This window comes from Porites lutea, chromosome 1 (genome assembly GCF_958299795.1).
Source record: "Porites lutea chromosome 1, jaPorLute2.1, whole genome shotgun sequence".
In the NCBI taxonomy this organism is placed as follows: domain Eukaryota; kingdom Metazoa; phylum Cnidaria; class Anthozoa; order Scleractinia; family Poritidae; genus Porites; species Porites lutea.
The window spans coordinates 42,463,707-42,490,951 of NC_133201.1; the positions used below are offsets into that span (position 1 = coordinate 42,463,707).

The following is a 27,245-nucleotide window of genomic DNA, read 5'->3' on the forward strand; positions in this document are numbered from 1 at the left end:
ACTGTTGTCGATTATCAGAACTGAAGAATGGAGGAACTGCTTTTAATTATATTTCTCCAGAAAAAAAATGGTTCAAACAAATATGTAATGATCAGAGTAACTCCTTCTGCATTTTCAAATCACGGAGCACAGTCAAAAACCAAACGTCACTTCGCACATGCTCCCTGCAATTCTGAAATGACTGACAGATTTCTTAACTGGCCCAATCAGACCAATCATATCATGTAATAACCCAGAATCAGAATTGATGAATATAAAATTATCTCTCTGTGCAAATTTGGTGCGCACATCTAAGCAAAAATCCAACGCCCCTTCCAGGTCCATGAGGTCAATAATTTTACACTCTAAAATATCTGGTCCCGATTAGTCTGCTCTTCGAATATTTAAAAAAAAGATACGTGAATCATTCAAGTCATCGAAACTCACTCACTGCAGTTAAGAAGATCTATTAAGTCGTCACTGGCAATTAAGTATAGAAGGAACTCCCAAGTAAAAAAACAGTAAATATATAAGTAAAATAGAAGGAGTAGCTGGGCAAAGCAGACAGATCAGGAGCAAGGCAGACTTTTATAATTATCATTGCATTATATTATAATTAGAATTCTGCGGCATAAGAGCCCGGGGCGAGAGACGAATACATTTTTGCGTGGCCGAGAAACGAAAAGCGTAAAACGTGATAGAGTTAGAAGAACCGGATGGCAAATATCAATAACACAGATATCGATAAAAAACCCTGAATTTCGGTAAAGTTTTCCAGTTGGATCCACCCTTGATAGCTCATTGTTATCATTCGTATTATTATTATCATCATCATTATCATATTCATCATCAAGACATCATTATTATTATTTTGGTGAATAACAAAAACAAATACCTAATTTCATAACGTGGTTATATTCTATTGTTCTCTTTTTCAGGAGATGAAACTAGTTCTACATAAACTCACAGAAAAAATGCTGCCGATTGCATTGTTCCTGTGTTTCGCAGCCCTGACAGTACATAGTGAGAATTCCGATATTCCTAGTACTTTGCATGAAATATACTTACTAAAATGTTACGAGTTTACAATAAGATTTACAATTGAATCAGTTAATTTTTGGTTTAATTTACATTCACATTAAGGCGATCATGTTGGGTGACGGGTTTTTGACAAAAGGGTGACTTTGCATGAAAAAAAGAGTTTAATTACTAGCCGGGGGACCTCTTGTGTTTTATTTGTGCCAGCCAACGTGGCAACCGTAGCGTTAGCTGCAAACCATAAATATCTGTTGAGTCAGTGAAGCTTGCTGTTACTACTTCGAATGTAGCTATACCATCCTAAGTGTTATCTCAAAGTGATACCATTATAACAAGAGCATTCATTTGTCTTCTCTAACCAGCCACGAACTCGTCACCAAGTGTTTTCCCTCAGAAGACAACAGAAGGCAAATGTTGCAGTTTTCCGTTCAAATACAAGGGAGTGATCTACAATTCTTGCATTTATGTTGATCGCGACAAACTCTGGTGCTCCTTGGATCCTGTGTATAAGGGAAGATGGGGCTACTGCCGTGAGTTTTAAATTGACTTAACTAAAGCATCTTTAGTGTGTATTTCAAAGTTACATTATCATTACACTAAGAGCAATATTCTGTCTTTTCTTTGATGATATTACCAGTCACCACTTCACCGACTGTTTGCACTCATAAGACAGTATCAGGCAAATGTTGCAGTATTCCATTCATTTACGGTGGAAAGACCTTCAATTCTTGCACTTCTTATCATTGGCACAGACTCTGGTGCTCCTTGGATCCTGTGTATAGGGGAAGATGGGAGAACTGCCGTGAATTTTAAATTGACTTAGCTAAAGCATCTTTAGTGTGTATTTCAAAGTTACATTTTTTATCATTATACCACGAGCATTCTGTCTTTTCTTCGATAACGTTACCAGTCACTACAACTGTTTGCCCTCAGAAGACAACATCAGGTCAATATTGCAGTATTTATATTAAATACAAGCAAGTGACCTACTACTCTTGCACTACTGCTGATTACCACAGATGTTGGTGCTCCTTGGATCATGTGTACAAAGGACGTTGGGGAAACTGCCATGAGTTTTAGATTGGCACTATTAAGGCATTCTTCACTGTCTATTCATTAATGTGATGTTATCATTATATATCAAGACCTTAAAATCAACCATTAATTAAGTAGAAATAACATTGTGAACGGTTTGAACCCAAGAGTCATTTCATAAAGTAAGTGGAATAAGATCGTCCAGGTCAGTGTAGTCCTGGATAGGACTGTTGTTGACAGTGACTGACGTTTACAACTTGTGCGGTAGTCATCTTCAGTGTCAAAGTGAGTTGTATCACGTCAACTGATGGTATTACACCCTGGTTAATGACCCGATTGGTCAGTTACTTCGCGATGTTATTGGTCGTCTGTCAGTTAAGTCGTGATGTTATTTAACAATTAATGAATGAGGCTGAGTATCTTATGAAGAATTATGGAGATCGAGGAGGGTGTTATTGCCTCGACGGATAACACCCTCCGAAATCTCCATAAATCTTTATATGATACGAAAGCCGAATTCAATAATTGTTTTATTATTCATTCAAAATAATTCCTAGTTTAAAAGCATAGCTAAACATGCTTACCTCCATCGATCCATCGAAGTTAAGTTCGTCTTCGATAATGCACGTTTAGCGTTGTTCAGCTCCGCAAATATTCTCCAAATAGCAGATGTCGCCCTTCGAGTTGTCTTCTGCTCTTCTTGCCATGTTTTAAGCTATTTTTTCGCCTAGTTCTTACTCTTGAAACGAGTGAAATGTCCACCATTTTTCAAGTTCACAACCAAAACAACTCAACCTCGTCCCCAGGTCTTCTCGGTTAACGGGTGAATTAACCTATAGAAGGCTGCATTTTTGACGTCATTTCTTCGTTAAACACAAAATTCTTCCAAATTTGGTAATCAGTAACCAGAGTATAATACCATCAACTGACGTGATACAACTCACTTTGACTCTAAAGATGACTACCGCACAGGTTGTCGAAACGTCAGTCACTGTCAACAACAACAGTCCTATTCAGGACTACGTTCACCCGGACGATCAAACTCAACCTTTTGATTTTACATAGTCTTTTGCTTTGGTGTTTGTCTTTCTACGGTGGTATTTAACACAGAAGGCGTGATAAGAAAGATATGCAATATACTTAGCACCTGAAATGTACTTCACTGTAAACTGGCTAGGGTGCATTCTGTCAGAAGCCATCTTTCGATCCTTGAACAGTTCTTTAATCTAGGTGTGGAAAAGCACTTTTAGATTCTTGGGGTCAGTCATAAGTTCAAACTCAGTATCGTGCAAATGGGCAAGAAATCTTTCGAAGGCTCTTACAAGCACCAAGGCCTCTTTCTCTGAATTTAAGCCCGCTCCCAATGTATAGCTCTTCATAGCTTAGTTACTGGTAGAGCACTGCAGCGCTAACGGAAGGCCATGGGTTCGAATCCCATTGAAGCCCCGAAATTGTTTTGGGTGAATTGGCACTCGCTTAAATTGCTATTAGCGGAGCTCCACCCGCGCGCGAAGCGCGCGCGTGGACGGAGCTCCATAGCTAAGGAAATGTGGTAATCTACCCATCCGAGAAAATTTGGTAATCACGTGACCGTACGCCCGACCGTCCGTCCGCACCACAGGGAAACCAATGTTTACTCTCACACTTTCTAGCTAGTTTGGGAGCCCAATAGAAAACTAATTGCACATCAATGTTGTGATCAATTGACAGCTGTCAAAACAGGATATCCGCTGACCAGCGGGCTGAAGTGTCGACCCATCGAGGTCGAGTACTTTTTTGAAGTTATCCGCTGACAAATTACCAGTTTCAAATGATCGCAGGCTCAAGTCTATTTTTTCCAATGATTCATATGAAATATGTTGTGTTTATGTCACTATGGCCCCGCACTGTCAAGATTTTGATTTCAAACTGACCTCGGACGAGAAAATTCAGCCACTTTTTTAAAAATAAAGGCGGGGAAGACCTTTTCTTACCATGGTCATGCGTTGGTCACGCGCTACGTCCAATTTTTGTACTCTGATTGGTCAAAATTTGACAGGTGAGTTCATGCGGAAAATTTATGCAGCATCTTGAAAGTTGTTTACTTTGACAGCTAAAGCTGACAGAGTTTTGTCTCAACTTGTGATGTTTTTAACTGTCTTTTTCCACTGGATGTACAAAATGAAATATAGCTGCTATCAAGAGTCTTCTGTTATCCATGGCTGGTTTGTTTATTGGGTTTTTGGTTGAGAAATGCGTCGCTTGTCAAAATTGGGTAATCCGATTTCGGATGGCATCGTTTTCGTCTTTCACCTTGCTCAATGCGTAAGAGGGTTTAAAAGTCTCTAGCAACCATGGCCTTCCTTGATATCTTTCAGGAACTGAATCTCGAATGGTAAGCCTGACTAATTATTGTATTTGATGTTTGTTTTTGTTTTATCTAATTTCGTGAAGTCGAGCACAGTTTATGCGGCAAGTTTTTGCACGTTTGTTAAGATTTGAGTCAATGATCTGATCTAGTATAAGGTTTGATATAAGCTTACAGAACTTTAAAAGGCCTTCAGATATATTTTCTCACGGCAAATAGAAAAAAAAAAACGTTCCGAAGAATAGTTAGTTATAAATTTGGCTGTAGAAAGAAAACTTTGAGTGATTTTCTTGCTTCGAGGAGTTCATCTTTGAAAAAAAAACCAAACACCGGGAGGCCGGCTGAAAGTAAAACAAAATAAACTTAAGCTTAAGCTTTAAGCTTAAAGACTCAGGATTTTTAGAGACACTTTAATACTTGTCTTCGTGAATGAAAATTGTTGTCTCTGTAAATGTTTTACCGAATTATATTTCTTTTATTGATTGTTAGTAGTCTCTCTTGCAATTTTAATCGCTTGTACGTGGTGTTCACGGTTTTCATCGTTCGTGAACTTCGCTTGCAGGAGTACTTAGAAATGTCGCGCGTATCAAACGCTTTATAAGATTACACATCGTTATAACTGGAACCATTAAATAACAAAAAACTAATGATAATAAATTCGTTATTATGTTGAAGCGTATCTCCATCAAAGTTCATTCAAACACTCGACCACACCGATAGCTCGCACTAAAAATGAGAACCGGCTAGCCGTATGGGTGATTTTGGAAATTTTTTGAACGGTTTCGCTAAAAGCCCACGATTGATCGTCCTGAACATTGAAAAATTGTGAAATGCCGTATTCTGTCCGAGGTCTGTATGATAAAAAGTACTGTTTCACCTCAGATGTGATGTATAAAAAGTATAAAAGGTTGGTTTACACACCCTCAGATTTGTTGGCAAAAATTTGTAAAGTAAACCTGTCGAACGCAAAAAAATGCGGCCTGATTTGTTTTCCAAGAATTTATTTTCGAGGCCTAATCTACTGTGATCAAGGGCCATTATGGCTCTTGAATGTGATAGAAGATGTTTGCTATTTTTTGGGTGTACATACATGTATATTTAGGCTATCAACTCGATGTAAGATGTTTCACTCTAAAATAACTTATCCTTTCCCTCAAAAGTCATATGAATGTGCCCTTAAGTTAACTGATCATGATTTGTGGCTTACAAGTTTATTGTTTGATTTAGAATATAAATTTATTAATGGGAGCTTCGCTTTTAGCCCTGGCTAAATCTATATATTAGAACTGCGACGATCACATCTTCATTTAAATTTGTATTTCCGCAGTTCACATCATCTTCATCGTATAAATTTGTGATCTCGACAACCGCCATCTGTACCTTCCGCATAACACGTGTCTAGTATCATTCAATCAATGAATGATTTTATCTTCACTTTACAACAAACCGAAAGTCTGTAAAATCCAGTCGTTTCCTCTGTATCCTGCTTGCTGGCGCCCTTTGAGGGGTCTTACTTATCGGTAGTTGAAACGAAATGAAATTAATATCGCATCACAACTTTTTTTTTGTAGGTTGACTTTGGTGTCATTTAAATTACTAACCACACCAGTGAGTATAAACGTCCTTTTAGTACTGGTAAATTTGAGTTATAAACTAACTCCGGTTGATAATCCTTGACTTGATGTTTAGTTGTTCTTCATTTTCATCTACATTAAGACCCCGGAATTTAATTTTTCTCTTTAGGCATGTACCATTCACACGTTCTCACCCCCTTTCTAACTCTACTCATGAAGCACGTGGTCTCTCTTCAGTACTCATCTACTGGAGAAGCAGATTTTTCTCACTTTCTTTATCTATAGATAAATATTTGGTTGATTCAGTTTCAATTCATGTAAATAACGCTAAACCCGATTAAAAAGCTCCGAAATCAAGACAAATCCTGCTGCAGTAATTATCGAAAGTGAACTATCACCACTATAAACTTACCGCATTTTCCTCACTTGCCTGAAGTTTCACATCTGAATGAAGTTTGGTTAATTTGAAGACACTACCATAATATGTATTTTTGAAGAGTTGATTGGAACCATGTTTCACGTGTTGTTCCGAAAGACCATAAATGCTGTTTGGAAATCCACGGTTAATTTCCTTAGGAAAAGCGTTAAGACCACAGATATTACTATCTTAAAAAGAGACAAACACCTAGTGTAGACAACTGTAGTTGAAAAGGTCTGAATTTAATTTTTTAGTTCGATTTTTTGATTTTCTGAAAACCGCGTAATTTCACGTTTAAATCCGTACGCTGAAATTTGAATTTTTAGGTCGAGACGGTTTTTGATTGCTTGCATTCATTAAAGAATATTTTCAAAAACTAACCCAATTTCATTTTATTAAACACCTTACTGGGCTTACTGAACAAAGTAAAGTCACTATTTATTTGTTGAATGTTTTATTTTATTTTCTCTTTTTTTTTTACCTTCACAGGCTCGCAATAAGGGATCAATTTATTTTTGCTTTCATATGATGTTGGGGGCTAAGAGAAGTCTATGAGACCGGGTTGGTCAAGGATACATTTCTCACTATTAAAAAATCATTACTGAAAAAAGCTAAATAGGCGACCGGTAGCTCTTAATTTGTCAAACCGAGTAGAAATTGATTGCACTCTAACGAATGAAAGCGCTCGAAGCGTTATTTTCAAGTAACAGCTGTTAACATTAAACGTTTGCCTATTAACTTAATCAACCAGTATCACAGTTTTATCAATAAAGATGTGAATTATATTAGCCACCAGCCTTCTATTGTCTTGTTGAAACTAAAGAGTGAGTCTCCCTAAAACCGGTCCACTGCGTTTCGGGTCGGAAAATCAATTTCCTTTAAACTTTGCCCATGAATATATCTTAGTCCAAAAGTAACCGAAACCGCATTAGTTTTTGAAAATATTTCAAAATAAAATTTTTCGGGAGGAAAATCACTTCAGCACTCGAAGGCCAAATTTTTGCAGTGACAAAGAGTAAAAATAGCGCATATTGCCGAGTTCACCACTTCAAAGTTTTGCACTTTCAACGACTTTTTTCACTTCCTAGGATTAAATTGGTCCTTAAATGATGTAAAGGACACAATTTTGGTCCTTCAAAAACAACTCGTGTCTACTAAATATTTTTTGATTTACACCCACTTTGCCGTACGCAGGAAATGACACAAAAATGCATATTTTCATCGTAGCACTGTGCAAAATCCCCACATCTTCTGAACAAAATGTCTTTTCAGACCAACAAAGGGAATGTCCAAAAACATAGAAACATAAAAATATGTTGTGATTTTAACGATTTATCAGCACAGCCGATCGACGAAATATGCCTATTTTCCGTTATGACTGTTTACAATACACGATGGAAGTTCTTAATGCAAAGCCCGAATAACACAATAATTCATCAAATGTATCAAGTATTTTAAACTTTTTGTGACTTTTGACACAATAGAACATCATGCAGGAAAGGAAAGCCTTTAAGCCGAACGCATTAATACTACAGGTGTACCTGTTTACAGCGCTTGATCCGATCGAGTCGTCTTCGCTGTGTACACAAAACTGATATCACATGATGGCTCCTGTCACGCATTCCTATATCTGGAATCGTTACGCCGCGAAAACACTTTTTGCTAGTCTGACTAAAATTGAAAGGCAGGAAATTATCTTATCAAGAGAGTATTCTATTATATTTATTGCTGTTTTCGTTGACAAGCTACAAAATCAAGAATCATGCATGCATAAGAACCTATAGTGCGTTAACAACCCGGGGGGGGGGGGGGGGGAGTTTGCTGGGTATGTATGTATGTATGTATGTATGTGTCGCTGCCCTCTCAGAGTCCCTACCACATTATAGTCTATTCTGTGGCCAATCAGTTATAGACCACATCTTAGCCACTTTTGGGCAAATATGTAATTTTTCGCGATCCCAAATTAGGCACTCTCTATTTTTATGAATTGACCCATTTTTTAGAATACAGAACACTTCGCTTTTCATCTACAGTTCTGGCCGCGGTTGTTCAAACGTTGGATAGCGCTATCCAGCGGATAAATCACTATCCAGCGGATAACGCAATTGTTTCCCGTAATACGTATCCGCTGGATAGTGATTTATCCGGTGGATAGCGCTATCCAGCTTTTGAACAACCTGGGCCAGGTATGTTTGCTAACCGTAAATATGAAGAACTGTCTTACCTCTAAAAATCCGAAAATGTGCGACCCCATTCTAGTAACTCTATTGAAAATGCGACCCTATTATAGTCAATCCAGTCGTGAAAATGCGACCCCATCTAGCGGCACATCCCCAGTAGCCTCTTATAAGGAAGTACCCCCCGGGATTAACAATAGTCTAGTGGCCCGCAAGCAAATACCCCCCGTCCAGATGTGCGGGCCTTCTTGGGTCCGCTGCCCCAAGAGTAGATTTCATAGTCATCCCCAGGCTAAACCCGGTACATTTTAAAACCAAGATGGCCACCTGTTAGAGAATGTGCTTGATACCGACGATTTACGGAAAAATAGAGGACTGTGAACAGTCTAGCGGACCTCCTGCCACCAAGCACACTCCACCCCTATCCCCAGGCCCACCCTGAGTCGGGGAGCTTGATTAGACCTGAAAACAGGTACTCGTCGGTTTAATACCATGGGCTACCAGAAATATGAAATATATTAAAAATAATAAAAAATGCAAACTTAAACGACAAGCATAAAACAAAACAAAGAGAAAGCTCATAGCGACAACCAATTGTTTTATAAATGCTAACCTGAATGGACAGGAGCCTGTTCGTGGAAAACTAAAAAGTTGCTGTTGTTAATGAACTGGGCACTTATGCATGCATGATTCTTGATATTGTAGCTTGTCAACGAAAACAGCAATAAATATAATAGAATACTCTATTGATAAGATAATTTCCTGCCTTTCAATTTTAGTCAGACTAGCAAAAAGTGTTTTCACGGCGTTACGATTCCAGATATAGGAATGCGTGACAGGAGCCATCATGTGATATCAGTTTTGTGTACACAGCGAAGACGACTCGATCGGATCAAGCGCTGTAAACAGGTACACCTGTAGTATTGATGCGTTCGGCTTAAAGGCTTTCCTTTCCTGCATGATGTTCTATTGTGTCAAAAGTCACAAAAAGTTTAAAATACTTGATACATTTGATGAATTATTGTGTTATTCGGGCTTTGCATTAAGAACTTCCATCGTGTATTGTAAACAGTCATAACAGAAAATAGGCATATTTCGTCGATCGGCTGTGCTGATAAATCGTTAAAATCACAACATATTTTTATGTTTCTATGTTTTTGGACATTCCCTTTGTTGGTCTGAAAAGACCTTTTGTTTAGAAGATGTGGGGATTTTGCACAGTGCTACGATGAAAATATGCATTTTTGAGTCATTTCCTGCGTACGGCAAAGTGGGTGTAAATCAAAAAATATTTAGTAGACACGAGTTGTTTTTGAAGGACCAAAATTGTGTCCTTTACATCATTTAAGGACCAATTTAATCCTAGGAAGTGAAAAAAGTCGTTGAAAGTGCAAAACTTTGAAGTGGTGAACTCGGCAATATGCGCTATTTTTACTCTTTGTCACTGCAAAAATTTGGCCTTCGAGTGCTGAAGTGATTTTCCTCCCGAAAAATTTTATTTTGAAATATTTTCAAAAACTAATGCGGTTTCGGTTACTTTTGGACTAAGATATATTCATGGGCAAAGTTTAAAGGAAATTGATTTTCCGACCCGAAACGCAGTGGACCGGTTTTAGGGAGACTCCCTCTAAATAGTTCAAAGAACTCTCTACTGTACACAAGAAGCCCCGTCCCAAAACAGAATGAGAGTTTCGCACGTTTTCAAACTCTCCACGTCATCAATTACATAGTGCTAGGCGGAATATAATGTCTTGATACGATAAAGAAAAGCATATCATCACAGCAAAGTGACATTAAATATTTTTTAATACGTTCAAAAGCTATTAAGGCCAAGATTAAGTTAAGGATCGATTTTATCAGTCATTCTCTTAGTGGCAACTGAAGGTGTAAATATTCAGATGTGGCGTCACATTTCACACCAGTAATTCGTGTTCCAAATGTTCTGTTACTATTCCAGTTCCGTGTGGCCAAGACGAGTTTCTCTATTGTTTTTGACCTGAATAACTTGGGGTGCATAAGGGGTATCACGAACGACCTCAATACGGGCCACCCAACCAAGCGAGGGATCCTTCACATGGACATTCATTGTCTCCTCATCATATTGGGCTGTGGCTTTAGGCATGCTATCGGGTATAAACACTTTTACCCGTGGTAGGCCGTCTTTGCTGAGGTCAGTGATCTGGAAATTCACTTTAAAAAAAATGAGTTTGGCGTCGCTCGCTCGGAGGAACTAGAGATGAATCAGTGAATAACACAGGATATTCACTGATTGAATAGCCAATCAGAGTGCGTGAAAAAACACTATCCACTGTTTTAGTATATATTAAATATATTATATATATAGGTGGTAAGCTCCAGTCAGGTACGTTTTTGTCGTACTTTTAGTTAAGAGAGAATTAAGGGTCACAGTGATATATGAGTCATAATACTCTGGAACTTTCATAAAAGTGAAGTACATAAATACAGGCAGTCTTCTAGGATATACACACCGGTACTTGCATTAAAGCCCTGAAGAATAAATTCACTATGTCTGGACCCAAAAGATTTTAGCAGACAGTTTAAGTTGAACGAACGTTACAGGAATAACTAGGGCTAGAGGGCAACTCTCTAAACTTACTTGCTAAAATATAATTTATTCTTCTTTCTCATGTCAACTAGATTTTGAGATGTCGGGTTTGGGTAACTGTCGGAGAATTCTTTCACAGCCGCGTCGATCTGACTGCTGACAAGTGTTTTTTAAAAGTGTTTATAGTTTTAGGAAGTGCTTCGGGATCTTCTAAAAAAATTCCTCTCACTAGTGATTCACTTTGCCTGAATGTGCATAACTTGACAAAATAGCTCTTAATCTTTAACTAAAACGTGTTTTTTTCATTACCGGATTGTAAAGCAGTTCGCCTTTTTGCTAAGGACTTCGGCAAAGCTTTTGACTCTGTGAAACATGAACTTCTTGCTAATACATTAAAAAAGTTCACACTGAATCCATATAAATTACCAATTGGTACTTGAACTTTTTAAAAGATGGAAATCAAAGGGTGTGTTGCAACAACTTTGAGTGCGACTGGAAACCGGTTAACAAAGGGACAACTCAAGGTAGCGTTAGCGGTCCTTACCTTTTTAACATCTTTCTCAAATGATTTTAACATCACTTTACGTAATCATGACGCACTATTTAAGTGTGGAAGGAGGACAGACTACTCCGATCAGTTATTGTCAAGATTGCACGAATGTACAAATTGAATGTCTTGCAATCCAAGCAGATGTAAAGAGTTGACGATCAAAAAGAGAGGCAACCGCGATCTCTGTTCACCTATAGGGATGATACCAAGCTGTAAAGAAGTTAGAGATTTTGGGCGTCACCTTCCAATGTGACAGCAAATCAGTTTCAGTGCACGCGAAGAACAAACTTATTAAAGGTACCAAATCCCTACATATCCTTAGAACGCTGCGCAAAGGGATAGAATCAGTCAGAAATAGACCTTCTCTTTAATACAATAGTTCTACCAAATATTAATCACACATTATCGTCTACGCCACGTCCGAGTCCGATCTTACACCTGTACAATGTTTCTTAGACCGCTGTTTTAAAAGGAAATATACGTCTAAGCCTGTAAGTGTTTATGATTTCTTAGAGAGGCAAGACCGTCAAATTTTCAGAAAAGTGCTAACGCTAAAGGACATCCGCTTTTATCTATTATGCATCTTGTTAAACCGTCCAGTTACAATCGTAGGAAAGAAACTTGTTTTAAACCTAAGATTAACACTATGCGTTTTAAAAACTCTTTTATAAATCGTTTAGTTTTTAAATATGAATTAGCTATGTAATATACTAGTGTTTATTATTTTTTTAAAATTCTTACTTTTTACCTTTTTAAAATTTCTTTCACTTACTTGTAACAAAAGATATGTATTTTTATCATTTGATAGACTTTATTATTATAATTATTATAATTTTAGGTCGGACTTAGGTGCCATATTGAAGAATTTTCTAATGATTTTGTAGTAAAAATATAACGCATAAGTTTAATTGACGAGTCCGAAATCGAGTAAAACGCTTTTAGTGACACTACCTCTTAACAGTTCACTAAACCGCTTTTTATTTTAATTTTTAGTTTTGTTTTCCGCAACAGCTATTTAATTCGACTGAGTTGAATTCGATGTCTGAAACCAAGTCATGCTACAGTCATGTTAGAGTCGTGCTCAGAAGTCGAGCCAGCATAGAACAGCAGTAGCACGACGTTTGAAACAGGCCTTACGCTACACCCTTGAAATATTTAAAACAGTTTTAAACCTACCACATTTTACTTTCCTTACAAACAAAATGACAAGTTTTTTAATGATTCAAATAGCTTCAAATTCAACCTTTTTTTCAAAGCTAAATTTTATGTGACCTATAAATGTATTTGCAAAATTCACAAATTATTCCTGTTAGCTCTTAAAGATGTCTTAACATAGAAACAAAGAAACGTGTATATGTCTGAATAATCAGCGCTGAATAACGGATTTTAAAGCTAATTGACATCTACTCTTCTTTGGATCGTATAACAAAAATAACTTGTGTTGATTATTAGTAAAGAATACGCGGCTTGTTAAGTGGATAGAAACTATTGTGTTATTGCTTTTTTTGGTTGTTTTGCCAAGCAACGTTCCTTTTTCGCATAAGGAGAATCTGTTCCTGTTCGTCTAAACTGGGCTTTAACCCTTCAAATCAGCATCATAATGATTTTTTTAAAAGCAATGTCCACGCTTCATAAAACGAGGTGGTCACAAGCCAGATAAACACATGTTCAAACAAGATTAATTTTAAAAACTTCTCCCACTAACTTTATAGGAAATGTTGAGGGGCATCAAAAGAGAATTAAGATTAGCTCTGATATTAGGGTTGAAATGTTACATGAAGAAAGTTCACATTGGTGGATAAGAGTCGCGGGTGATGCGGGGAAGAGGGGATGAGATGGGACGATGGCAACAACACCCTCATTCTTTACAAGATTCTTTGTAAAAGCCACTTTCTGGCTAGAGCCCTGCATTTTGGGCATAATGCTCTCGGTCATTCCAACTTAACTTATCTTCATAGCTGGAAAGTATCTCGGCCTCTTCTTTATGAAATTTTTGGATCAGTCGCGGTAAAGAACTGCTTTGAGAGAAGATTGTTTGCTCATTGTAAAAGCTATACCAGATCACTAAGCTTCCTCAGCCGGCTCTTAATGACATAAAATGAGCAAAAAGAAAAAGATGCTTCCCCGCCCCCACTTCAGCCTCGTATAAAGATCACAAAGAGGCCTCAGAGAGGCGTCAGACCTGTGTATAAGTTATTGCACTAGATCTGAAAGACTAATGAAAACATCGTCTTAACAATAAAGGAGAGCAATGAAACTTTCTTGAAGAAATTTATTAAGCTAGCGTTAGTCCTAAAATAAATTCTTGGGGTCAGTCTACAAACCTAACCAACGAATTAGTGCTGACATAGTCTTTGAAACTGACCTCATCAACAAAAATTTTTTGCGTGTTGATATTTTCACAATATTGTTTATGAAGCAATTTCACCGTGCTGCAGTGTTTTTGCCCAGATACCAGCTGTCTATCAAAACTGTTTTTTTAAACCCCTTATACATAAAAACTAAAATTCAAACGTAACGGTAAAATCGTCATATTATGTTATAATTTAATTTGAAGTTTTAATGTATGTGGAATTAAAATTGCATTCAACAGTCTAATGTGTCAAAATTGGACAAGAAATGTTATTGAACGAATTTTTAGACAGAAATGAATGGCCTTTGAAGACAATGAAATATTATTGTCATTTAAATATATAGTTCTATTGTCCATTTACTGAATGCGACGCGGCTTTGCAATTATTCCTAAATATGACATGATTTATAAAGACTTACTTTCCTAGGAAACAACTCCAATTTATAACATAACAACAGGTGATTTTAATCATTTTGCAATGATAACTGCGTTCAATCAAGGATTTAAAACTAACATTCCACTGCCTGCTGCAGCACAGTAGTCTGAAAAACGATAAAGTACGCCGACGTATTAAACGTCTGACGACTTTAACGTCTTCTGTTAAGTGCGCCGTTCAGACACGCTTAACAGACGACTTTTTAAGACAGAGTTAAATGACTCTAGTATGAAAAAGGGGATGCCATAACTAAGACGCAACTCGCCCAGAAACGAAAGTGAAGAGTCAGCGTTTTGTCATTTTTTGGAACGTTTACTTACGACTTTAACGTCTCTAACATAATAACGGCCAATGAGTGGCATTTCAAGACAAATGAAATGTAACTATTTGTATTACATAGTAAATTGTATGAATTTTTAAACAGTATAATTTGTCTAAATATTATAAAAAATGATGTTCAATAGATCTTTTGTGTACTTCAATGCTGAAAGCAAATGCGTTTCTTAAGTAGTGATGATTCCATTCATCCTGAAGTGATAATTACGCAAAAGTCTCCAAACCAATTAAGTTTGAATGGAAGTGTTAGTGGTAATTGCCTTCTGCTATTAACCAATACACTGATTAATTTCCTCCGTTTATCTCCTCGATGATTGGCTGGTCTTTACTGATAGTGAGGGTATTTAAGGGCGAATTGGAATTCCTCTTGGAATAGAGCATTGTGGATCGGATCAGCGCGTATCTGAAGTCAGGGTGAGTATACTTTGCCTTATCATGGTACATTTTTATTTCATTCAGCGCCTCTGTCTTCGAAAAGGATTGAGTCTTAATAAGCTGTCCTCTCGGTTTTGGATAGTGAGTCACAAACAACAAGATAAATTTTGATAACTAGGAGAAGTTATCATCATTTATTATATTGCTAAATCCGCAATCAGGCAATGCTTTTGCCCGATTGCACAGGGATTTCTTGTGTTGGTTCCGCAACTAAAAGCTCTCTTTTTCGCGCTATATAATAAATCATTTATTGGCCAAGCTTGTTCGGTCAAGATGGCTTCATATTTTCCCGTTTTTTTTTTTCCTTGTTATTGACCTTGACTTCGACTCGGTCCATAAAAACGCAAAAAGAAGCAAGGCCAAAATCCGGGCATCTTGACCTCTCGTTTGTCCAATAACGCATATTTACTGATTACTTGAGCACGAAACGGGAACCATTTATTATTATTATTATTACAGGAGGGAACTTTTTAATGACAGTTAGGCCTAAGTGAAGAAACGTTTTAACTTGTCTCCTCTAAATTTAGTCCTTCGGTACCTCTATGGTGAGTCCAATCTATGGTAATGGTATTTTCTCCTCTTGGCATTGCTCAAAAACCTCTGGGACAAGAAATTAAGCCAAATATATTAATTACCATTTTTATCTTTTTCAGTTTAATTCAAGGGACAAAATAGGACAATGAAGTCTTTCACGTTCACCTTGTTATTGGCTGTTATTTCTGTGGCTATAGAAACTGGTAAGTTTAATTATAGATCGCCATAGTAGACCCCTTTCTCTGCATGTTTTGTTCCCTTAGATAAAGATAAAGAGAGTCAAGGAGCCTTGAACCCGGTTTATTCGTTCTCTGCTTAATTACTACACTACGGACTGTATGAAACTACGAGAATTGTCAGTGTGTAACGTGAAGTAGTAAGAGCGAAACATTTCGTGTAGACTTACATCACGGGTTATGAATAAACGAGTACAAGACTGTGTGCTTTCTTTCATGCTAGGTTCAGTTGTAGTTCCGCTAATTTATGGATTAAGAGGATAAAACAGACTACAACGGCAACGGTAACGGCAACGAGATCATCAAAAAGGCAATAGGTTTGAGAGGAAAAACAACAACTCTGCTCGCCCAACAAGATTCTTTTTGTAAATTTCTTAATCGTCCTTGCACAACTACGACTGAAAAACCAAATTTTAAGTTTACTTGAGAAAGGGAACGGCAACGCGATAAATTTTAATACCTCTGTATCAGCTAGGACGCGCGCGGTCCCCTCTCTTCAGCTCCAACCTTATTTCCTGTCTTTAAGTAACCGGACGACTTGGAAAAAATTGGAAAAAGTTTGAACGGTTGCGAGGTCTATTTTTTAGCGACGTTTTCATTGGTGTCGCTGTAGTCGGATCCTAAGGTTCCTTTACTAATAGCCTGAGAAAACTGCCGACATTTCGTGAAGCCACAACTGGTTTTCCTGCGAAATGACGTGTAAGAATGGAGCGCAAAAAATCCATACCGATGACGCGTCATTACCCAGATCTGGGTAATGCTTCTGATTGGTCGTTCAGCATGAAAAATTTGCTTCAACCAAGCAGAGGCACTTACCAGATCTGGAAAGTGACACGTTATCGCTATATGGAATTCTGCGCTGGTGGCGTATCATAAAACACTGTGTCTTAATCCTTTTGCTTGTTGATTCAAGACAACATTTCCTGACAGAAAACAGGGAAAATCAAAGGCGCTTCTGGGCGAGACCAATATTGAAGGCAAGGAAACCATACGGATGTTATCATAGTATTGTTCAAGAACTTCGCGTAGGGATCGAGGAATAGCATGTGCGGCAAGTTACTCCAACTAGGGCGCTCATTGGTCAAAATACAATGAAAGAGCATATCCCATTATAATTATGACTATGAGCGCTAGGTTTTACATTCCCATTACGACATAAGCATAATCAAACATAATCATAATCATAAGGAAATGACTGATCATTTTCTAATGATTATGATTATGTCGATCATAAGCGTCTTTATGATTATGTTTTTTAGCGTTTCCACTAGAACATAAGCGACATAAACGCCCTTCTGACTATGATTATGATTGTTATGTCGCTAGTGGGAACCAGCCCTAACAGCACAACTCGATCAGAAAATCACCCCGTGCATGAAAGGTAATCCGGATTCCGAAATCCAGGAAATTTTTGCTTGTGGAATCCGGAATCCTGCCTGGGCTTTGAATCCAGAATTCAACTCGTGGAATCTCGAAACCCGCCAGCGATTGGAATTCGCAATGCAAGTTCCATTGTCAAGTATCCGAAATCCACAACTTTTAATTCCGGAAACCGTGATTGACTTAGATTATATTCTATAGGATGAGGATAATAAAATAGCAAATGAAAAATAAGGGAACAAAAGCGCGTGTCAAAACATATTCTGAAAGGCCAGAATTAGTATTTACCTCTTCGTCTGTACACCTCAAATGGTCAAAATTTTAGCAATCTTTTAGTACATTTATGCTTTCGAGCTGCTTTTTGCACACCCTGTGCTTCACTAACATTTAATAAGAAAAGTATTTTATTTTTTCATACTTTTTTTAAATTCAGATTACGACATTAAAGTCGCCACCTCGGATATTGAGGGAGCTTCGAGTAACGCAAACGTTTTCATCAAAATTCATGGCGAGAAAGGTGTCACCAGCGAAATAAAATTGGATTACTCTAACCGAAACGACTTCGAACAAGGAGAGTAAGTATTGTTACTCTTGGATATATAATAAATAATAATGCACAGTTCGTCAAAAAAGAAACGAAGAAGTTTAATTGTAAAAGAATCGACGAGTGATTTTTGGAACAATTTTTGTAGAGTGAACCTTTTCACGTACAGTGCTGAAGATGTTGGACCAGTGACTGGTGTTGAAATTCACCGCGATGACTCGAAATCCTATGGTGTGGACCCAGACTGGGCATTTGATTCTGTAAGGACTCTCAGGTTTACTATGATTATGATTATGAGTACGATTACGATTACGATTACGATTGTGAATTTAAATAACTGTCGCAGTGGTAATTGTAATTTAAGCATTTGCAAATTAACCCGAAAAAAAATGTCGGGACTTCAATGGGCTTTAGATTCGTGGCGTCTGCGTTAGTGCTGCCATGTTCTACCAATTGAGGTATGAAGACCCAGACATTGGGAGCAGGCCAATTTGTTGAGGTCATCTTAACCCGTGAATGGAATGAAGCAATGAAGATGATGTGAACTGTGGAAATACAAATTTAAATAAAGATATGATAGTTGCAAGTTTATTATTTTCGCAGTTCACATCACTGTAGAGTAGCTTCACGTATACGGCAAACGTCTGATTCGAGGTGAGAACTCAAAATAGAAAATGAGTAGATCCGTTGTCGGACATATGACACTGCTTAGGACTTCGCTTATTTAAGAGCTCAACCAACGACGACGTAGTGAAGGGCAAGGGGGTTGCGATGGGTGCGCTCGCCCGCCCGCCCACTCCCCCCCCCCCCCCCCCCCCCCAATTCATTTCAATTAAGACAATTCATTTCTAATAAAAAAAAGAAACTATTTTCAAGTTCAATTGCTTTCTTCTCAGATCACTAAAAAGTAGGAAAATTAAATAGCGTTTACAATGTGTTAATGACGAATATTTGCCATTTAAAAGTAAGGAACCGTGACACATTAGATAGTCCGCTTGAATGGCTCCTTCAACAACTTCGACGTCAATATCAACATTCTTAATGTCACATGGCAACATACTAAAATTTATATTATTTATATTAATTATATTTTTTTAAGAAGAAGAAAGGTGGCGGCTAGAATTTTAATAGCCTCGCGACAAGAATTCGCATTTCAGTATCCCCTTAAATTACCTGACACTCGTAGTAAATCCTTTATAATCAAGTGCGTATTTCATTTTAGATTGGCGTGAGGATTTCAGGTGACTCAGACTACCTGGAGTTTCCTTTTAATGACTGGTTACCAGTGGACTATGTAGTAAGATTTCCAAGTAAGTTAATTCAAGCGTCAGAATTCTATCGCCGGGAACCTAAAACACTTAGCAAATATCGACTGCATTCGGCTTCAATTTTGCAAACCTTTCCCCTACTAGGTAACAACATCTCACAGACCCCAATTCCCCGGGAGGGAGGTATTCCCTATAATGGCCTTTATGAGGAGGCTGCGCCCAAAGGGATATCTTTTTCAGGCATCAAGTATATGAAAAGGCAGCGGTTCCATAGTTGAAGTACTAAAGGTAAGGGAAACCTGTTACTTTGATAAGAGAAAGTGTCCGTGGGTTGAATTTAATTAGAGAAAGTGTAAGGGCTTTCTTTCCCCAGACACAATGTAAACTGTCCGTAATAATAAGCGGGTGACTGGGTGTCCTTAAAGCGGGATTCGACTGTCTATCAGATGCTGGTATCTTTCAACATTCAGACACAGTATTTTTAAAGCACATATCAGTCTTATTATAACCACTTTCATCTTTTTGGTTCGAATTTTTACAGTTCGGGGGATGGCATCAATTAAAATTTTTGTAAATGTAGTTACATATTACACCTCTATTTGAAATGTTGTTAATCCCGAATGTAGTTCAAGGGCGATATTTCGAAGGGAAAATTTCCAACCGATTCGGTCTCCCTAAGTATGTACATGTAAGAGAATCCGATTTTCCAAATCAGGAAAATTTTTGCTTCTGGCACCGAAATCCATGCATTTTTTTGGAGAATCTGGATTCCTGAGTTTTGGAATCCAGAACTCGACTCAAGGAATCCGGAATACCGCTGACGATTAGAATCAAGAATCCAAGTTCCACTGACAAGGAATCCGAAATCCGGAAACCACAGCTTGGAGTCCAGTGTCCACGACTTCAGTAGATTATCTTACATGGGGCAAATTCGGACAGAAGCTGAAATTGGTTAGTACTGGCCATGGTAAAAATAGCACCAACCTGCACCAACATAAACAAACGCTGTGACAAATCAATTTAGAAGTGCACATAATCTGTACTAAGTACATCTTTTGACTCAGCAAAATAATTTATTATTCATTCAAAATATTTCCCCGATTCTAATTGGCTAAAAGCTCACGCATATTTCACCATAACCAGTTGCCGTGACCAAATTTGGAAGAATTTTGTGTTTAACGAGGAAATGACGTCAAAAATGCAGCGTTCTTGCAGGTTAATGCACCGTTAACCGAGAAAACCTGGGGACGGGGTTGAGTTGTTTTGGTTGTGAAAACAAAAAATGGCGGACATATCACTCGTTTCAGGAGTAAGAACTAGGTGTAATTATGGCTAAAAACTTGGCAAGAACAGCAAGAACACAACTCGAAGGGCGACATCTGCTATTTGGAGAATATTTGCGGAGCTGAACAACCCTAAACGTGCACTATCGAAGGTGAACTTCGATGAAGGTAAGCATGTCTTAGCTTTATGTTTAAACAAGGAATTATTTTGAATGAATAATAAAACAATTATTGAATTCGGCTTTCGTATCATATGAAAAATTATGCAAATCTCGGAGGGTTTTATCCGCCTTGGCCTACGACCTCGACGGATAACACCCTCCTCGATCTCCATAATTCTTAATAAGATACTCAGCCTCATTCATTAATTGTTAATTATTTCACCCATTCAGGACCCATGTGTTGGGACGCAGGAAGTACCTGTTATTACATAAACGATCCCTGTCCACCAGGCATGGAGAAATGTGTTGGGTACCAATGCACCCTTGAAACCAATAAGTGTTGCTGCGCGGGTAAGTTTTTCGACATTCTTTTTAAGTCTTTTAGAACAGGCCTGGTTCCTTGAAATGTGATTAACTTAAACCTAGAGTTAAAACGTACAAAGTGTTCAGCCTTTAATCCGAGACAAGTTGTGATAACTCAAAACGATTCTCTAAACAATTTATAGGAGAGTCTATAAAACATATGAAACAAAATATTCATCGAGAAATAGGGCTAATTGGCTTTTCAGGACCGAGCACGGAATGTTAGAGCGAAATAGTATTAGAAAGTTAACCCAGAGATACAAGAATAGCAGGTACAAACAATGATCTTCCAGAAAATTTTCCTTGCCATCCTTTGTGAGCACACAAATAGTCATGGGGCATGCAGTTTTACAGCTGACGCTTTTCAATGGGCACCACTCCGTAATGTTCATGGCATAATAGGCTGCCTCGCCTAACTCAACAATTTGCATCGTCTTGTGGAGTTTATTAGCTTTTATTACAGCCTCTCTATTAAAAACCGAATATCTTAAAATATAGCCTGACGTCTTCTCTCCCGATTTTTCCTGAGGGAGGGGGGACGTCTGTACACAGGCTAATAAAATATAATAAATTATTCATGGCTGACCGTGTTGAATCGCTTTCTTGTTTGTTTTCCAGTTTGAACAAAAGCCAGCCGAAAGGACATATGCCAAGACAGTCACGTCAAGTCAAATGTACCCCATTTTTTTCTATTTGTGGAATATATGGTTTTATGGAATATATAGGGGTCATTGTAAACCGAGGTAACAAATGTTTTAAGTTGGACAGCAAGTATTAAAACTGCAGTCAACTTGATCGAAACTGTTGTTGTTTTTCTAGCTCTTTGAAAACTGATATCCATACCGTATGTAGGCTGCATAAAAATCTCAGTAAGACAGACACCATTATGACAGAGCCCTAGCTAGTGTCCGTCTTCACCCTGGCCTTCAAGAGCTTTCCTTTGCCAATGCTTGTAATGTCTTGTCTTGATAAAGCGTAAAATTCCGAATATAAGCCCCTCCAAATATAAGCCCGGCTTGCACTTGGAAATTGCCCTAAAAAACAAAGTAAAACAAAGCAAAAACGGTAACTTTCCTCCCAACTCTAAGGCTAGCCCGGCCCCATCGATTTTGAAACGCAAATTTCCCACCGTACATACGCCTCTCCGAATATACGCCCCTCAAAAAGGGCCTTTGCAAAATAAAAGCCCCCGGGGCTTATTTTCGGAATTTTACGGTATTTCCCTCGGAACTAGACGTGTAAGCTTGATTTGAATCATGGGATATTGTAAGAGCATACCGGCGGATTATCATGGCGTTTTGAGTTAAGTTTGCTTGTTGAGTTTGATTTTGTGTATCCATTACCATCTGTCGGGAATCTCTACAGTGCTGGCCAAAATCAAAATTCAACCCATTTTTCAAATTTCCTTTTCTAAATGCTGAAAAAACACAAAGTTCATATTGAAGGTACTGTCAAAGAGGTTTTATCTGAATGGTAGCAGTGATTGTGTGAAATAACACTGCCCCCTGCACTCGCCACTGTGAACTTAGTTGGAAGCTACGGATGTGTTTATGATTGTTATTCTTAGCAGTATATAATCTCTTTGTTCGTCTCCATTTGAACAGGCTCTGATTTAAGGTTTGGAATTTTAAAGCGTTCGTGACAATGTTTGCCAATCAAAGCCTTATTGCGTACTTGTGTGTTATTAAGACGTAACAAGTAAACGACTCTCTCCTAATCTTCCTGCATAATCAACGCAATTTTTTTCCTGACTCCATACTGAACATAATAGAGCGGTTTTCACTTGACTGTCGAAAGTAATTGAGGAATTGGTTTGGTTTTGGTTTTACTACGCCCTTTGGTTGGCTAGTGTATTTACTTTGGTTTTGGTTTTACGACAGTCAAGTGAAAACCGCTCTAATCCCCTATGAAGCAGACGAAATTACAAATGACGGGCTCTTTTTTCGGTGTGAATTCATGCTATGCAGCTTTAGATGTCACGATAGCCTGGGACCAGGCTCTCGAGTGGGGGGGAAAGGCGGGAAAAAACTGGCAAGGCCAACGCTTGGCTCGCCTTTCTTGCCAGTTTTTTCAGCCTTTTTCCCCCCAACTGGGGAACTTGATCCCAGGCTAACGTCACGAAGACGATAGCAAACGCAATAGGTTTATATTAAGAAGTAAAACATTAACTCCGCACGTACACAACACTTTTTGATACACTTCTTTGTCAAAGACAAAAATAATAGCCCACGTTTGATATATTAAAATTCTAACATGAGCCGAGCCTTTCTAGTCATTTTTCTATATTTAGTTTGGTGTTCTTTGAGCTCAAGTCTCTTCTGGGAATTGCGAGACAATGCAATCGTGAAAAATTAGCAATGTTGACCCTCCGGCGGAGTCATGTTAGAATTTTATATACAGCTATTTCGAGAAAGGCTGTCGGGAAAAGTGCACGCGAACAATCCCGAAAGGTATTGTGGGTGGGTTTGAGTTCACTGTTCTTCAAACAAATTTGAAAGAATGACGCGAAAGGCCATAGACGTTTGTTTGTTAGTGCCAAAGGAAAGCAGCAAAAGTAGTTTCGACAGCTTCAGTGTCAGGAACAGTGTATTGATCATATCACATATTACCTTTCAGGATTGTCGCGTGCGCATTTTTCCCGACAATCTTTCTCGAAAAAGCTGTATCAAACGTACGCTATTATGTTAACTCGGCTACACCTGTGAAATGGGGTTGGGGGGGGGGGGGAAACCTCGCAGGACCCGGGATGGAGATACTTTCTTCACACGTCGCACAACAAAAACAAGACGGCTACTTTAACAGGTTGAAATACAGTCGGGCAACAACTCCTTGTATTATAAAACATATATACGCAAAAAAGTATATTTAACAATTATTCCTCGAGCCCGAAAGGGCTCTGAGTCAATAGCCCATTCGGGCTTCGGCCTCATGGGCTATTGACTCAGAGGCCATCAGGGCGAGAGGAATAATTGTTTTAGTAAAATCCAACTAGCTGGTCAAAAGTATCGAGACAAAACAACTTTAGCTGGTGAAAGCTAGAATTTAATCCTTTTTTTGTCACCAAAAATCCGGCGCTTTCGCTACTAGTAGTGGGCTATAACATATAGCCTAGTAGTAGTTCAACCAGTCAGAACGCAGCATTGCCTGCGTGCAGACGTCTCCTATTTCCTTTGTTGCACGCGGAAAAGGGACGTCTGCGTAACGCCGTCGCTAATCGTGTTCCAGCGTCCCGCTGGCAGAGTATTCTATTTCGCATAAATTGTGAAATAATATCCGGTTAGAAATAAGAGTTGACAGGCCAAACAAAACATCATAAGCTCGTGATACGGGCGAAACGTGACCTTGAGAGTCTGCTTGAACAGAGGTTTTTCTTCTTTTCTCTCTCGCGCGAAGATTACTAGCACTACACAGTGCATGTAGCATTCTAACCTTTGACTGAGTAAATCTCATTTTTGCCGCGCTAAGTCTTCCATTTAGAGGTCATAAAGCAGGTTTGTTACATGCATACTGAGTAATCATTTCCTGTCGTTTATGCTTCCGTGGGTGTTCCCGATAGGAATTGATTTCAGATGCAGTTGTAAAGTGTTTAAATTTTCTTGACCTCTGTTTGTTACGGCTAAATAAAGATTTTAGTTTCTTTGGCTGGCTTTCTCCGAAATGCCTGCCTGGTGCGAAGTCCACGCCGCTTTTGTAGTTTTCTCAGACACTGTTTACCAATATGATGTGATGTGTCATGCACAGTAAATTGTAAAGAAATAATTTCCTCGTACACGTTAAATTTTCCGCGTCCCCGCACAAGATTTCGATCGCTCTGCTTTTCGATCGACGAAAAACACAGCACACAATCGCACATGTTTTGATTTATTTTGGTTAGAAAACCCCGCTTACATAAATCATTTAAATCACCGCATACATTATCAGACCACATTCGATAACAACCAATCAGCGTTAAGTCAAACAATGCGCACTGTGTGTCAGCCTATCACAGCGTGTTCCCAAAATCTTGGGAACCCAGCAGGACGCTGGAACACGATTAGCGACGGCGTTACGCAGACGTCCCTTTTCCGCGTGCAACAAAGGAAATAGGAGACGTCTGCACGCAGGCAAAACGCAGCATTGATAATAGACCAGTCCCTAGTTGGATTTTACTAATACTTGTTAATGTCTGTTTCCGAATGCAAACGTGTTACTAAAATACAGACCTTTCCGCAAGGGTTCTAGACGGCTTGTCAGAAGCACTTAACTATTGCTTGCTCCAAACAAATTTTGAGGATAATGTTCCGTAAAATCAACAAATATTGAAATTCATCCTTGATCTTGCGTCATTAATTTTTTTTTTTAAACTACACTCTTGTCAGTTCTAACTTTCACTGTAAACTTTACTGCAAAAATCGTTAACGTAATTTACATAATGCCTTAATCAAAAACTCCAATGATTGACATTGGCCGTATCGTAGTTTAACCATTGCTAACTAAATGCAGTGTGTACAGCATTCTTTTTAACAACAACTTGGGAAAAAAAACTATGTAATAACAGGATCTGGGAGTGATATGCCTCTGGTCAAACGGACGTACAGTAGATCTATGGATCGAACGCTTGAAAGTTCAAGGTTATCTGTCCTCGTTCGAGATTTTTCTGTCCTATGGAACTGAAAATATAAAAGAAGTTGTGGAAATCAAGCGGTACTCTGCCACAAGCACATTCGCGTGCGCATAGACTACGAGCGGTCAGTTTGGTTGTCTCCCGAGTTAGTCCTTCGAGTGAAACGCGCGAGAAGAAAATGACCACGTCACGCACGTAACTGCTGCCCTCGATTCTTGTGTCTCACGTCAAAAGAGAGACTTCCCGCAGTCTACATTCGTATTGCAACATTGCCGTTTTACGTGTTTTTTCACTTAGCTGATTTAGAATGTACCTCTTACATTTTCTCAGAAACAAAGACAAATGATAACTTTCGGAGCTGTAAGGAGAACCTGTTGGTCTAAACGGAGCTTTCACTCTTTAATCTCAAGAGCTATCAGCATCAATTCAATTTTTTTGAAGCAATATCCATGCTTCATAAAACGAGGTGGTCACAAGCCAGATTAAGGACATGTTCAAACAAGATTAATTTTAACAACTTTTTCCCACTACGTTTGTAGAAATATTTAGGGGCGACAAAAGAGAATTAATATTAGTTCTTATATTACCTGGGTTGAAATGTTAAATGAAAAAAGTTCAGATGTAAGAGCCGCAGGTGGTGAGGGGTAGAAGGAATGAGATTGAGTGATGGCAACAACTCCTTCATTCTTTAGAGAGCCTTGAATTTTGGGCAAAATGCTCTCAGATTTCTTCAGTCATTCAAACTTAACTTATCTTCATAGCTGGAAAGTACCTCGGCCTCCTCTTTCTGAAATAAATTTTTGGATCAGCCGCGGCAAAGAGCTACTTTATGAGATTTTTATTGTATAATACGCACTTTTAAAAGTAGCATTTACATATAACAGTTTGCACTCCCAGGCAGATCAACTACGCATGCCCTCGTTTACTTGCTTCACTGTATCCTAGAAGCGCTTGACAACAGCCATTGCTATGCTCACATCTTGTTTACCCACTTTAGCAAAGGATTTGACCTGGTGGATCATTCTGTTTTGGTATCCGAGCTTCGCGGTTTGGGGGTGCATGAGGCCTTAATTAGATGGATTGGGGCCTTCTTGACGGGAAGGTCGCAACAAGTCAAAATCGGTAGTGCTTTGTCCAACAGCGTTATTCCAAGGGGCGGTATCCCCCAGGGGATAAGACTAGCCCCCCTGTTGTTTGCAACCCTCGTCAACAACCTAGTGAAGGACTGGGAAACTAGAGTTAAGTATGTGGACGATCTCTCAGTCTTAGAGATTATTCCTAGATGTTCAACCCGCATGCTGCCCTTTATAGCTAGGGATATTTGTTCTTATGCCAGTAGTCATGGTATGAAAATCCATCCAAATGTAAAGAGTTACGCATAGATTTTTTACAGTATAAGCCCTCCGACCTACCTCCCTTACAGATGTCGGGCAGTATTATAGAGCAGGTGCCATCTTATGAGTTGCTGGGTGTCCATCTGTCGCACAATTTATCGTGGTCTATTCACTGCGACTTTATTATGAAGAGAGCACGCAAGCGTCTCTACGTTTTGCGTGTCTTAATGAAATCAGGCCTCCCACCAGCTGATCTCATTCAGGTTTATTGTAGCCTTGTGCGGTCCATTTTAGA

General features: G+C 38.6%; 2 protein-coding genes across 3 annotated transcripts in view; both read left to right on the forward strand.

The window, feature by feature from the left end:
* The window catches only part of LOC140951534 (uncharacterized), a 262,305-nt gene that overhangs the window by 205,115 nt on the left and 29,945 nt on the right, over window positions 1-27,245 (forward strand). The window lies entirely within an intron of this gene.
* The window catches only part of LOC140930005 (uncharacterized), a 38,111-nt gene continuing 26,768 nt past the window's right edge, over window positions 15,903-27,245 (forward strand). Inside the window, exons 1-5 of the mRNA XM_073379670.1 lie at window positions 15,903-15,981; window positions 17,828-17,969; window positions 18,087-18,198; window positions 19,161-19,248; window positions 20,882-21,001. Coding sequence (XP_073235771.1) covers window positions 15,924-15,981; window positions 17,828-17,969; window positions 18,087-18,198; window positions 19,161-19,248; window positions 20,882-21,001 — 520 coding nt within the window. The 5' untranslated portion in view covers window positions 15,903-15,923. The remainder of the gene's footprint in view (window positions 15,982-17,827; window positions 17,970-18,086; window positions 18,199-19,160; window positions 19,249-20,881; window positions 21,002-27,245) is intronic.